We start from the raw sequence: 13439 nt of genomic DNA, 5'->3' as shown, positions 1-13439 counted from the left end.
TATTTCACTTATGTATTATAAAATATCTTTTATTGGGAGACTCCTCCACCTTATCACTCCTGCGAATCTTTAGGGAATATTTCTGCATTGTAACAAATCTACCTTGGTCCTCATTTACTAGCTCTCACTCTGGGCCACTGCTTGGGTCCTCTGCTGGTCACCTCTCGCCATCACACAACTGTTTTGCAAGCTCTCGCTATGCGAGTTTCTTAGAAGAAACAACCCCAGGGATGTGGCCCATGTCTCAGGGTAGCCCATGCCGAGAGGACACAGGTCCTGTCTTGATTCTCTGTAGTCCAGGGCATGCCAGCTCTGATGTCTGATAAAACACTACTGAAATCTTGAAAGGGATGCAAGGGAAGAAAGAACATTTTAAACTAGATATCGGATAGCACGATTCCTAGGATCCGTAGATGTAGGATTGTTTTCCCTTCCCTCCTACACGCTATAGTTCAAGGGCTGGCTCAGTCCCCCGAGAGAGCCTTGTTCGATTTTTCTCTGTACAGCTTGAGTCCAAGCTCTTACCCCCTTCAGCCCCAGAGAAAGGAGGAAACAGAGCTACCTCTTTCCCTAATCCAAGGCTCGATTCATTTCTCCACCAGGTTGTATCACAATGAGAATGCACCCCTCCCGCCATGCCGAGATCTAAACCAGGCAACTCCAGTGGTAAAAAGCATAATTCTCCACGTGTGTTTTTCTAGTCATAAGGGATGTGTGGAGGGCGCTGAACACTTCAGTCCACAGCGGACTGAACCACACTGGCTACCACCCATGTTTACAACTCCTGCTGAAGGAACCATGAGGCCTGCCCCCTGCCTGTCGGTGGGGATCTGGTCTGTGGCATCCCAACAGCGATATTCAAGCCAACCTATTCCCCAGGGAAGAATGGTGATTAGCTGGGATAGTCTAAATGAAACCTACACGAAAACTAAAATCAAATGTCTCTGTGAGGACGCAGTCCTTTGAAAGATGCTCCCAGGTTGCGTTACTGACAGAGCACTTTATATCCCAATCTGAAGCCTTTGACAGGGTTTGGATTATTTCACGGACAGGGCTTCCCTGAGTACAACGAGCGGGTCTCGCAGGTAGGATTAAAACGCTTCATCAAAGTGCTGAGGCCAAGGGCACAGCTCAAGGAGGAACAACAGGGCTCGAATTCTCCGGTGACTTACCGAGAATGACGTAAGGAGGAAGTCAGTGAGCAACAGGCTGGAAGTTCAGGCCGGCAGACGGTACCCTCAGCAGCACGACTCGTTCGAAGAAACAAATGGAACACTGCTGTCAGCGAAGGCAGGTATCTATCCTCTTTGTTGTAGAGAGACTTGTCCCTGGGCCACAGAAGACTCAGTCCCAAATGATTCAGAATGCCACAGAGCTACCAATCGCTAGTGCCGAGGAGGACTGTGCTCGATTACCTTCTGGTCTTGGTTCACCCGTGGTCGGGGTGCTGAAAACAAAGTAGCAGCAGCAAGTGCTTGCCCTGTGGGAGAGGCCTGCAGGAGGCCCAGGAGGCCTGGAGGCCTGGAGGCCAGGGCCCCCACGCCAGGTCTTCACCGTTTAGAAGCCGGGTGGCCGTCGCTCTGGACAAGCCATTTCACCTTTCTGTACGCTAACTGGAAGACCGCACAGTCAACTGAACATCGGGCTGTGGTTTAATCATTCGCAAACATAGACGACTGGGGGTTCTGACAGAAGTGAGCTCATGACTAGGGTGGATACGGACGGCAGGAGAAAGAACCATGGATTCCACCTTACAAATGAGCAGGTCCTGCCTGCCAGGTAATGCAAGCTCCGTGCGCGTCCCAATTTTTCCTTTTCACACTCTTTGCAACAGTTTCAATGAACTCCGGTGTAACTCCTTTGACACAACTACACTGGAGGATGGATCTTCCTCAAGGTGTAGCCAGGCCTGCCCTCTAGCGGTCAGAAAATTGCAATGTCTCTTATTATTAAATTGGTTTTGAACTTGGTGATAGTTTTCCATGGTTGGGTCACCACTGCTGTCATATTAGCCGTGGCATAGAACGTCGCGTTAAAAGGGACTTTAACATTCCTCTGGTCTCTTTTCATAACTCAGTCCTTCCAAAAAGGTACCTGACTCTTTAACACCTGAGTTCCACATAAAGAAAGAGGAGTGAGGGGCGCCTGGGTGGCTTGGTCGGTTAATCGTCCGACTTCGGCTCAGGTCATGATCTCACGGTCGGTGAGTTCGAGCCCCGCGTCGGGCTCTGTGCTGACAGCTCAGAGCCTGGAGCCTGCTTCGGATTCTGTGTCTCCCTCTCTCTCTGCCCCTCCCCTGTTCATGCTCTGTCTCTCTCTGTCTCAAAAATAAATAAACGTTAAAAAAATTTAAAAAAAAAAAAAAAAAGAAAGAAAGAGGAGTGAAAACAAGGCCACAGAGGCTTCTTCCCACATTTGATGAAATAGTAATTTTTAAAAAATAATTCAGCAGGGGTGCCTGGGTGGCTCAGTCTGTTTGTGTGCGACTTTGGCTCAGGTCATGATCTCGCGGTCTGTGAGTTCGAGCCCCGTGTCAGGCTCTGTGCTGACAGCTCAGAGCCTGGAGCCTGCTTTCGGATTCTGTGTCTCCCTCTCTCTCTCTGCCCCTCCCCTGCTCACACTGTCTCTTTCAAAAATAAACAACATCAAAAAAAATTTTTTTAAATAATTCAGCAGTAGTATCCAGAGAGGAAAGAGATACTACCTGAACCATAATCTTTTAGGTTTGGCAGCCATGAAAAGAAAGAGATTCCACTGTGAGTGAGGATACCTAGCTCACAAAGCCACCGGCATCTCCCCAAAGCAGAGTTAGTCACCAAAATACTGGGAACTCAGAATAATATTCTATGTTTGAAAAATGAATAGAAAGCTGCACTCAGCTCTCAGGCTGGAGGGAAGACAAAACAGTCCCAGGTGAAGTGGGAAGGGCGGAGGAGAATTCATGGCACCATTTCAGAGGAGCTATCAACAAGCTGTTCCTCATTACAGGTGAGCCAAAAGAGAGGCATTAGTACAGAAATTACGCAGATCTACTCCAACAAGAGCGAGCCATGTATCAGGCAAGAAAGAGACAAAACAAACAAACAAAACACTCTTCAGGAGGAAAATAAAACCCGAAGGAGAGATGCTGATTTCCTTTGAATGGTTCATTATGGAGAAGAATTCATTACAAATATGAATTCAATAAAACAAGCCCTTAAGGAAACATGATAAAACAATTGATTAAGTGGAAAGAAGAGATTGCAGAGCTAAGGAAAATAACTGAGCAAGGAAGCCACATTGTCACAGATCTGATGAATTATCAGTGGTGAAGGAGAGAAAAATGGGGTTGAAAATGGCCTGGAGGGATGGCCGGGGTCATGGTAGAAAGTGCAGGGTGAAAAGGCGGCGGAATTAAAGTGAAGACAGAAGATACAGAGAAAGAAAAATTGTCCAACTTGGGGACAATTGGTATCCTTAGAATATCAAGAAAAACAAAAAAGAATTTAAAGATACAAGCCAGGAAGAATTTCCTGGAAGGAAGAACTGTATTCACAGATAAAAAGGGCACACCTACCTTAGACCAAAACAAAGTGATACAGAATGATCGAAATTGAGGTATTTCTTGGTTAAACTATTAAATGCTAAGGATAACGAAAACAATCCTCCAGACATTCAAGGAGACAAAAGCGAGTCAGCCACATGAGAAGAAGTCAGGTGGGTTCAAGGCTTCTCCATGGCAATTCCAATGCCCAGAGACCATGGAGCAATGACCACAAACTTGGAAGAGAAACAGTGTGACTCAAGAATATTATTCCAAGTCAGGTGTTATCCAGTATGGAAATAGAAGATGAATATTTTCTGCCATGAAGAGTTCAGGATATATAATATTCACGAACTCATTTTAAAGGTTTTTTAAAATTTATTTCCTTAGAGAGAGAGAGAGAGAGAGAGAGAGACAGAGAGAGAGAGCTGAGGAGGGGCAGAGAGAGAGGGAGAGAACGAATCCCAAGCAGGCTCCACACCGCCAGTGAGGAGCCCGATGCGGGTCTCAAACTCACAAACCATGAGATCATGACCAAATCTAGAGCCCAACATTTAACTGAGCCACCCGGGTGCCTCTCATGAACTCATTTTAAAACAAAAACAAAAACAAACTAAACTATTTGACAGAGAATCCCAGTTGAATGTGAGGTGAATAATATAAAGATCTCATGAATGAAAAAACTACGAAAAAAAAGAACTAGTATGAAATACTGCTACGATCTGAATGTTTGTGTCCTCTCCCAAATTCCATGTGTTAAAATCCTAAGTCCCAATGTGATGGTATGAGCAGGTGGGGCCTTTGGGAGGTGATGAGTCCCCTATAAGAGGCCCCTTCTGCCATGTGAGGACATAAGAAAAAGATCGTTGTCTAAGTAGTGGGTTCTCACTAGCCACCACATTTTCCAAAGCTATGATCTTGGACTTCCCAGCCTCCAGAACTGTGAGAAATTAATATTTGTTGTTTATAAGCCACCCAGTTTAAGATATTTTTGTTACAACATCCCAAACTGACTAGGATAATACACACCAGGTTTATATAATTTCACAGCTATGGCTAATCATATGTGGGAATAAAGGCAGAATAAAAGGATATATGCTACCATAAGCCCTAACAAAATAAAAAAAAAAAAATAAGCAAAATCTGGAGAAGTGAGGTATAGAAGGAAGAATCAGTATAGTAATTCTCTTATTTTTTTGTAGTGGGGCGTTAGCAAAATACAATCTCAGACCAACTCCAGCCCAGCTTTTATAAATAAAGATTTATTGGAAGACAGCCACACTCCGTTCATTTACCTATCATCTCTGGCTGCTTTTTTGCTGCAATGCTAAAGTGTAATAGTTGGGACCAAGATCTCTGGGTTCGTAAGTGCTAAAGTGTTTACTATCTGACCCTTCACAGAAAATAGTTGTTGGCCTGTTACATAACACTGAGACAATATCCACATATTTAAGTTATATAAATATGTATGTTATCTCTAAGATGTTATATGTGGATTAAAAAATGAGTATGCTTTTTAAATTGCTTTAATAAAATTTTTTCACTGTAATGGGATCTTTATTGAGGACATTTTTCATCTAACCTATTTATGCATATACATGCCCATGTCTAAAATAATGCTCGTTGAATGTTAATACTTGTTACTTCTGAGTGGTAAGATCTGGAGTAAGTTTTTGCTTTTTTATGTTTGTGTAGTTCCTGATTGTTCTGTAATGAGCATGTATAATGTTTTAAAAAAAAAACAGTAAAATGAATAATTATGATGAGGGACCATAAGGCAGGCTGAGGGCAAAGTACAAGCTAGCACCCCCACCCCCCACCCCCAGGTGGGATACGTGTGATATTCCTCAGGCACTCCTGGCTGCCCAAGAACAAAGGAAAGGGAAGAAAACAAATGGTTCACTGAGAGAGATCACAGTCCTGCAGGACACGAGTCTCCATCAGTCTACAAATATCTTAGTAAATTACAAGAAAAAGGCAATCCTATCAATAGCCTAATCTCCAGAAACCTACAGTTTCCTGGAGCCCCAACATCACCTTCCCCTCCATAGTGATATGGAACAAAGGCCAAGAAGGAAATGGCAGGTAAAATTAAATTTCCTTATAACCTGCAGCCCATTGACAAGTGCTTGTGGCAAATACAGAGTAGAACATTTCTGCAGGAATCCCCTACCGTCCTAATGCTAATGCCTTACTAGAGGAAAAACAACCTTAGCTTGACAACAGCAAGGCCTCAGGTATCTTAGGCATTCTTTTTAGCACATCAAAGTCCTTCTGGAGGCCTCCAGTTTGCCTTTACCCCCGCCCCACCTCCCCAACTCCTTAGTAAATAACCAGTCACTCCTCACAACCCCAGGGCAGCTCTTTCTGCCCACAGGTTCTGTCCCCGAGCTTTAATAAAATCACCTTTTTGCACCAAACATGTCTTTAGGAATTCTTTGTTGCCCGTGGGCTCCGAACCCCCACCATTCCAAAACCTCATTGATTACACTGAAAAATTACTTTAAAAATATTCCATCTCCAACCCAGCTTCGCTGAGAAGACTGAACCTATTGACTGAGAATTTCTTTCTTCCCTCCTTAATTTCTTTATTCCCTCCATAATTGCCACAAGAGTAGGTATGTACCTCCCTGTCTTCTTGAAGGTCACACGTCTGGCAGTCAGCCAGCCAGTGCTTGGCGAGAGACTACCCAGTAAGTATTTGTCAAATGAATGAATGAACGGATTGGCAAAATATGTGTACTGGCGGCTCCCTTGAGGTTATTTATTAGAAAACGAAAAAGGATGCGCTGAACTGTGTCCCCCCACATCCATCTGTTGAATCACATAAACGATTAAGTAAAATGAGGCCATTGGGATGGGATCTGATCCAATCTGACTAGTGTCCTTATACGAAGGGGAACTTTGGACACACGGCGGCACCAGGAATGCGCTCACACAGGAAAGACTGCGTAAGGTCATCTTGCAAAAGGTGACCATTCACAAGCCAAGGAGAGAGGCCTCAGAAGAAACCCAAATGGCCAACCCCTCCATCTTTGTCTTCCAGCCTCCAAAACTGGGAGAAAATACATTTCTGCTGTTCTGTCCACCCAGCCTGTGGTGTTTTGTTATGAAAGCCTTAGAAAACCAATACAGCTCTTTATGAATTAGAAAGCAGTAAATGAGGGACGCCTGGGTGGCTCAGTCGGTTAAGCGTCCGACTTCGGCTCAGGTCATGATCTCATGGTTTGTGGGTTCGAGCCCCACGTCGGGCTCTGTGCTGACAGCTCGGAGCCTGGAGCCTGCTTCGGATTCTGTGTCTGTCTGTCTCTCTCTGTCCCTCCTCTGCTTACTCTCTGTCTCCCTCTGTCTCTCAAAAATGAATAAACGTTAAAAAAAGTTTTAGAAAGTAGTAAATGCAAACAACAGCTTAATATGCGGAAGAAAAATGGTTAGGCACTAATGAGAGATCAAGACGGCAAGTGTGTTCAAGCTACGTAGCTGAAGCAACAGAATTTAAGAAGCTGAATTCTGAGGTCAGAAAGGCAGGGACGACTTCACAAATTGTGGGCCCCAGGCCAAATGAAAATGTGGGGCCCCCTGTCCAAAGAGATGAAAACAGTGCCAGTAAAGACACTACAATATAAAGCTTTCTCTTTCTTCCACGGCCTTCCTCTCCTCTTGTCATGATGTTTTACAGCTGCTCTTTGATGTCGATCTCAGAAAAATTTTAATGTAATATTAGCATGAACTTTCCCGTTGTCTTTATATTGTGCAATGTTGCTCTAAAGGGCAAACGTGAGAGCATGTAACTCGATGAAGAATCACTGAAATGACTTGATTTGTATCCTGTAGCTCACACAGGGACATGTATTTCCTTCTCACCAGAGCAGCGAAAATGCTGCAAAAAACTAGTGCGGCTGTTTTTATTTCACATGTTGATATGTGCCCATTCTGGCAACGCTCTACCTTCGCCTTACTGACAGGTGAGGAAGGGCTGCAAGGAAAGGAACTGTGGGCTGCCTCACCTTTCCCTTTGCTTCTGTGTCACAATTTTCAGCCGAAGTGTTGGCTATTACACAGAAGCAATATGACTAAGAAAGAATATGCCGGGGATCCTTGGTCAAGAATGTGATTGTCCCCTTTGTGTATTCAAAGCGAGTTCTGATTGGAACACGGGCACAGCTTCTCGGGGACTGAGGTCACACACTTGCCTTGTACTCATTTCGAGTCTCACCTAACTTCCATTTGTCGTGGGTGCAGCTGAGTCCTGTCCTCAGGGGGCATCGTTAATGCTTCACGTAAATGAGGCCAAAAGGAACAGCAGCGGACGTCCGAGTTACATGTATCTCCCTGCTCACATGTATGTGCCTTGTCTAGTTGGCTTTACCTACAAAAGTTTGAAGATAAATGATTGGGGCACTTGGACGTCTCGGTCAGTTAGGCATCTGACTCTTGATTTTGGCTCAGGTCATCATCTTGCAGTTTGTGAGTTTGAACCCTGAGTTGGGTTCTGCACTGACAGCATGGAGCCTGCTTGAGATTCTCCCTCTCTCTCTCTGCCCGTGTCTCTCTCTCTCTCTCTCTCTCTCTCTCTCTCTCTCCACCTTCTCTTGAATAATAAACAGATAAATGTAAGAAAAAGATAAAATTATGAAGAACTTCAAGCTGGCCACGGCAGAGCATTAAAGTACGCAAGGGGTCCTGTGAATGTGAGCTCCTGGTGAACTGTCATTCAAGAGCAAAGACACTGAGGGGGCCCCAGGCTGAGTGCAAGCAAACAAGCATCCGGTAGAGGTCTCTAAAGCCTTCCTGTAAAAAAGTGCCAAGGTGAAGTTCAGTGTCCACGCCTCAAAAGTAGACACAGGAATTAATCATTTCACACTCCTAATGTCCAGTGGGTTTTACGGGTCAGACTGAGAACCTATATAACACAAAACCACCTTTCTAGGGGGACTGTTCTTGAGTTCTCAAAGACTGGCCTGCAAATGTTCTAAAGTAAAAGCTACCTGTTCCCATCAGTCTTGGGTGCACATGTGACTCTTTAATAAGGCAGAGCACAGTCAGGCACCTTGCCAGGACCAGGAAGGGAAGGATGGAGACCACCTGGTACAGTGGGATCCCCCGGCTAGAAGCCTGGAGACCCAGGTCGGGGATCAGGTCCAATAAGAAACGTGTAGCCTTAATAACTCATTTCCAATCGGGCTCATTTCTTTCTTCTGCAAAACAAGTGGGTTGGATTTTGATGATCCCCAAAGGCCCATACTGAGCTAAAAATACCCCAACCAGCAAAACTTTGTGTGACGGAGAAGGGAGAGAGAAAAGAGCGACAGAGTTGCATGGAATAACTTAGCAGTGAATAATAAACTGGGGCCAATTTTAGAAACCAAGGGGCTGGTCCTTACCGGCTCTTTGCAGGTCTTGCAAGTTCCCTGGCCACTTCCGGTCTGACTTCTCCCAGGCCAAGGGTGGACTGGGGCAATGGGTCATGGGCGCCTTTCCCAGCCAGCTGTTTCCTGCCTGCCCACCTGGAGTGATGCTTTGCTCCTGTTACTCTGTTGTCCAACGTTGGCCAATTTGTGATGCTCTGTCAGAAGAAGATCATGGAGGACTTGTGACCTCTCTGTTTTATTTTATTTTATTTTATTTTATTTTATTTTATTTTATTTTATTTTATTTTATTTTTTTAATATACTTTACTGCCAAGGTAGCTAAAAATACAGTGTATAGAGCGTGCTCTTGGTTTCAGGGGTAGATTCCCGTGATTCATCGCTTACATACAACACCCAGTACTCATCCCAACACGTGTCCTCCTCAATGCCCATCACCCATTCTAATGTTTTAATCGCCACTGTTTTTCTGACCAACCCCTTGCTGGCCTCTGATCCCCTTAAGTCTCTGGGAACATCGATGGAAGCAAAGTACTCAACTGACAATAAGGTTTGGAAGAAAGCAAGGTGGGGTTAACACCTGAGATCTAGCTTTGATCCTAAAAACTGGGTGACCTCAAACAGGTGCCTTCTTCCTGTGGTTATCAGTTTTTCCCCTCCCCAGCATCTCTTCTCAGGTGACAGCACCTTGATTTTCTATTGTGGAGGCACCTCTTTTCTATTATGAAATCCTAATATTTCAGTGGGATTGACCCTTCTCCCAGCTCCAGGAGTATGTCTGTACTGGCCTAATCCAATTGGTACATCCCATATCTCTGGCCACAGTGATGGCTCAGGGCCAAGAACAGGAGCAGTTAGAGCCAACAAGAAGGCTTCAGGCCTGTAATAGGGCTTCTGGGGGAGAAATGTTCATTATCTGTTCACTAGATTTGAAGACATAAGCATGTGAGGCTTAGAGTTGTGGCAGCCATCTCCGTGACATGAAACCAGGCCAGTCTGAGGTTGAAATCAACAAATGTATGAGGAAAAGCAGAACAAATAGCAAAGTAGAGACACTGTGTTACATTTTCTGAGCCTCTGGATCAAACTGTACCTGAAGCCAAAAGCCACCCCGAGATCTGAGTCAATTAATTCTTTTTGTTTATTTAAAACGGTTTAAACTGAAGTTTTGGTCACTTGCAAGAACAATAATCCTAACTCCTACACTTCACCTCTCTGGACCCCAGTTCCCTCTACTGCGAAATGGCTATTTTGTGGACGGTAATTAGCATGGGCCAGCACAATAGCATCTTTTCCAGGAGTGGTCATAATTCCAGGGTGGTGCAAAGGGAATACCTCAAACTGCCAGGGACTTGCGGCTTCACCCAGTAAGCATCAGATATCATAGTATTGTGTACATGTTACACAACAACCTTTAATATATGTAATTATACCGTTTGCATACACTATAACCCTGTATTTCTTTTTTTTACGTTTTATTTATTTTTGAGAGAGCGTGAGCAGGGGAGGAGCAGAGAGAGAGGGGGCAGAGGATCTGAAGTGGGCTCCGTGCTAACAATAGTGAGCCCAATGAGGGCTCAGACTCACAAACCATGAGGTCCTGAGCTGAAGTCGGACACTCAACCGACTGAGCCACGCAGGTGCCCCTATAACTCTGTATTTCTAACTAGAGTTATCACATCCATCACTGTGGCCAGAGATATGGCATGTACCAACTGGATTCGGCCAGTATAAACCTATCTGGGAAGCTGGGAGAAGGCTCAATCCCACCGAAAACATTAGGATTTCATGATAGAAAACTGGTGCACCCACAATAGAAGTCAGGGTGCAATAGAAGTCAGGGTGCTGTCACTGTCCCCTGGGAAGAGGTGCTGGGGAGGGAGAGAACTGATTTCTAACTGCTGAGCCCCAGATGCCATATTCAATTGAATACCAGAGGCCTCTCAACTTGGTTGGATCCAACAGCCCTCCCTCCCCACTCCCTCCCTCCCTCCCCACTCCTGTGTTTCCAACCCACTCCTGTGTTTCCAACGTTAATGGCACCACGCCCCAGTTGCTCAAGCCTGAAACCTAGAAGTTGCCCTTCCTTCCTCTCCCTCTGCCCCCTCTGCCTTCAGAGTCTGTTCCATTTTGCAAACCTCGTGATTTGCAAACCTCTTGGCCTTTATTTATTTTCGAGACAGAGAGAGACAGAGCATGAGTATGGGAGGGGCAGAGAGGGGGAGACACAGAATCTGAAACAGGCTCCAGGCTCTGAGCGGTCAGCACAGAGCCCGACGTGGGGCTCGAACTCACGGACCATGAGATCATGACCTGAGCCTAAGTCGGACGCTTAACCCAGCTTAACCCACCAAGCCACCCAGGTGCCCCGTGAGGTTGGTCTTTACATAGCTCTCATAGTTTCATCTTTCTCTCCGACTCTCCCGCCACTTCTGTATTGCAAACGCCCCCCTGCCATGCCCTCGCCCCAACCCCTGCCTCTTGCCCAACTCGCTGACGCAATTTCTAATTGGTCTGATGATGGCTCTTCCCTTTCCGGCTTCTGGTTTCAGCTCCCTCCCCTCATCTCTGTGGGCCTAGAAGGGGGTAACAGCGGCACGGCTACTACCCCTGAGCGACCACGTGATCCTTTGCGGTTCCTCTTTGTAAACAAACCTTCCCTAGATTATTCTCAGGTGAGGGTCCCATCCATTTCTCACTGGGAGCCTAACTCTCACAGGTCTGCCCATGAGCACCTCACTCCCCACGAGGATGACCCCATGATGACTCCTCCTCCCCCCCCCCCCCATTCTGAGTCTGCCGATCTTGGAGATCGGACAGGAGGGAGGAGGACCTGAGAAGCCCATGATGGCAGGGCCAGGTTTGGCTTTGGGGAGACCCTGGTGATTTGTGGGAGAAGAGCTGTTGAAATCTCTCTACCAGAATGCAGGCCTACCTCCTCTTTGTCCTCGGTCTGGGGCCCTGCTTGTCAATGCTGCAGCAAATAGGAAAAATGTCACTGACCATCCCCTCACGGACGGCCTTCTGGTGCAAGATTAGTGAGGCTTCCAAACACACAGAGGCTTCGTTACCATAGATCTTTCTAATGCCAGCTGATGTTTTCCATTTATGAAGTTCTCTTACTAGACCTAGCTTTGCCCTGAATGTTTGTGGGCGGGCAGAACTCGGGTAGCTAGCGGTCACTCTTACCGGGAGAGAAGACAGGTGAGGGAAGCAGAGCAAACACACCCAGTCTGACCCAGCGGGTCGTGAATTTTCCGCATCGGAGGAGAGCGTCGTATTTGTATAACACGTTACAGTTGAACAACGGCCTTTCATCTCCAGCGGCTGGCACACGGCTGAGTGATCAATATCCGTTTCGTAAATGATGCAATGAATGTGTAGCGTCTTTTTCTCCTCTTCAAAATAACCCTAGAAGGTAGGCAGAACAGAGATTCCCAGTCCCACTTCACAGAAAAGGAAACCCGGGTCCAAGTGGGTGGGAGAAGTTTCTGGAGACCGCACAGCTAGCAACTATAACAGCTCAAACCAGAATCTAGGTGGGTCGGTCACCCGAACCGGTCCGCTTCGGGAGGACACTGGCCCGCCGTCAGAGAGGGGAAGGGCTTCTGGAAGGCGTAGGGGCTTGGATCACACCCTGCCTCGACAGGCACTGCTGTAGCCCAGATGGGAGCTGCCACGGGGCGTTGTAGATGGGTAGGCAGAAGTTCAGGCTGCAAAGCAGCTGGGAATTGAGCAAAAGGAAAAAGAGAAAGATCTTCCGGTGCCAAGACTCCAGGGAAACGTTTGTTGACTTTTTGCTTTGTATCGACTATTTCCAACTAGGCGTGGAGCTAACTTTTTGATACAAGGACTCCCCGGGGTGGGTGGGGAGTTCATGACCCCGTTGCCGTGGCTCTCCAAGCAACCGCAAAGCCACAGCAGCTCCAGGCAGATGCCTGGATTACGCGGAAAGCGTGGAGGGAACTACACAGAAAACAGCGAGCACTCCTGGGAAAGCCAAGACAGAACAACAAGAATTTAAAGGGCAAAACAAGAACGGCGAGAGGGGTGGGACCACCGTCGTCAGCGCTGTGCCTTCGGGATGCCAGCGAGGCCTCTCCTGGACTGCTGCCCTGCAAAATTGTTCCCTAGAAAACTGAACTAGGACAGGTCCAGAGGAGCCAGCAGCCTTAGCTCTCAGCCAGATCTCTTAACATGGGTCTCTTGGTGGGATACTCCAAACACATAGATAGGAACATACATACACCCCCTTGCTCATAAGCTGTCCTTGCTCCCTATCACCTGCAGAGTGAAGTCTGGGTGCTTCTCCAAGAGCCCACGGGCCCTACTGAATTTTTCTCTCCACCTGCAACAATTTTCTTGAATTGCATTTGTGCAGATTTCTCCCTCCTTGGCTAACTCCGGTTTATCCTGAGGCTTATGCTTCAATGTTTCTTTTTCCAGGGCACACGCGACTCCACAGTGGACCCAGCGCTCCTTCTACATGCTTCTACAACATCACCGACCTTTAATAATGGCCACACTGCCAACTCTGTCAGGGGCAT

General features: G+C 46.5%; 1 protein-coding gene across 1 annotated transcript in view; it reads right to left on the bottom strand.

The window, feature by feature from the left end:
- The window catches only part of LOC122231767, a 59338-nt gene extending 46704 nt beyond the window's left edge, over positions 1–12634 (bottom strand). Inside the window, exons 1-2 of the mRNA XM_042960166.1 lie at positions 12082–12634; positions 8908–9089 (exon numbers count right to left, since the gene is read on the bottom strand). Coding sequence (XP_042816100.1) covers positions 8908–9089; positions 12082–12210 — 311 coding nt within the window. The 5' untranslated portion in view covers positions 12211–12634. The remainder of the gene's footprint in view (positions 1–8907; positions 9090–12081) is intronic.
- Positions 12635–13439: the final 805 nt, after the last annotated feature.

Source organism: Panthera tigris, chromosome A1 (assembly GCF_018350195.1).
Source record: "Panthera tigris isolate Pti1 chromosome A1, P.tigris_Pti1_mat1.1, whole genome shotgun sequence".
In the NCBI taxonomy this organism is placed as follows: Eukaryota; Metazoa; Chordata; class Mammalia; order Carnivora; family Felidae; genus Panthera; species Panthera tigris.
The sequence above is the reverse complement of the archived record's forward strand: the minus strand, read 5'-3'. Positions and strand labels throughout refer to the sequence as shown.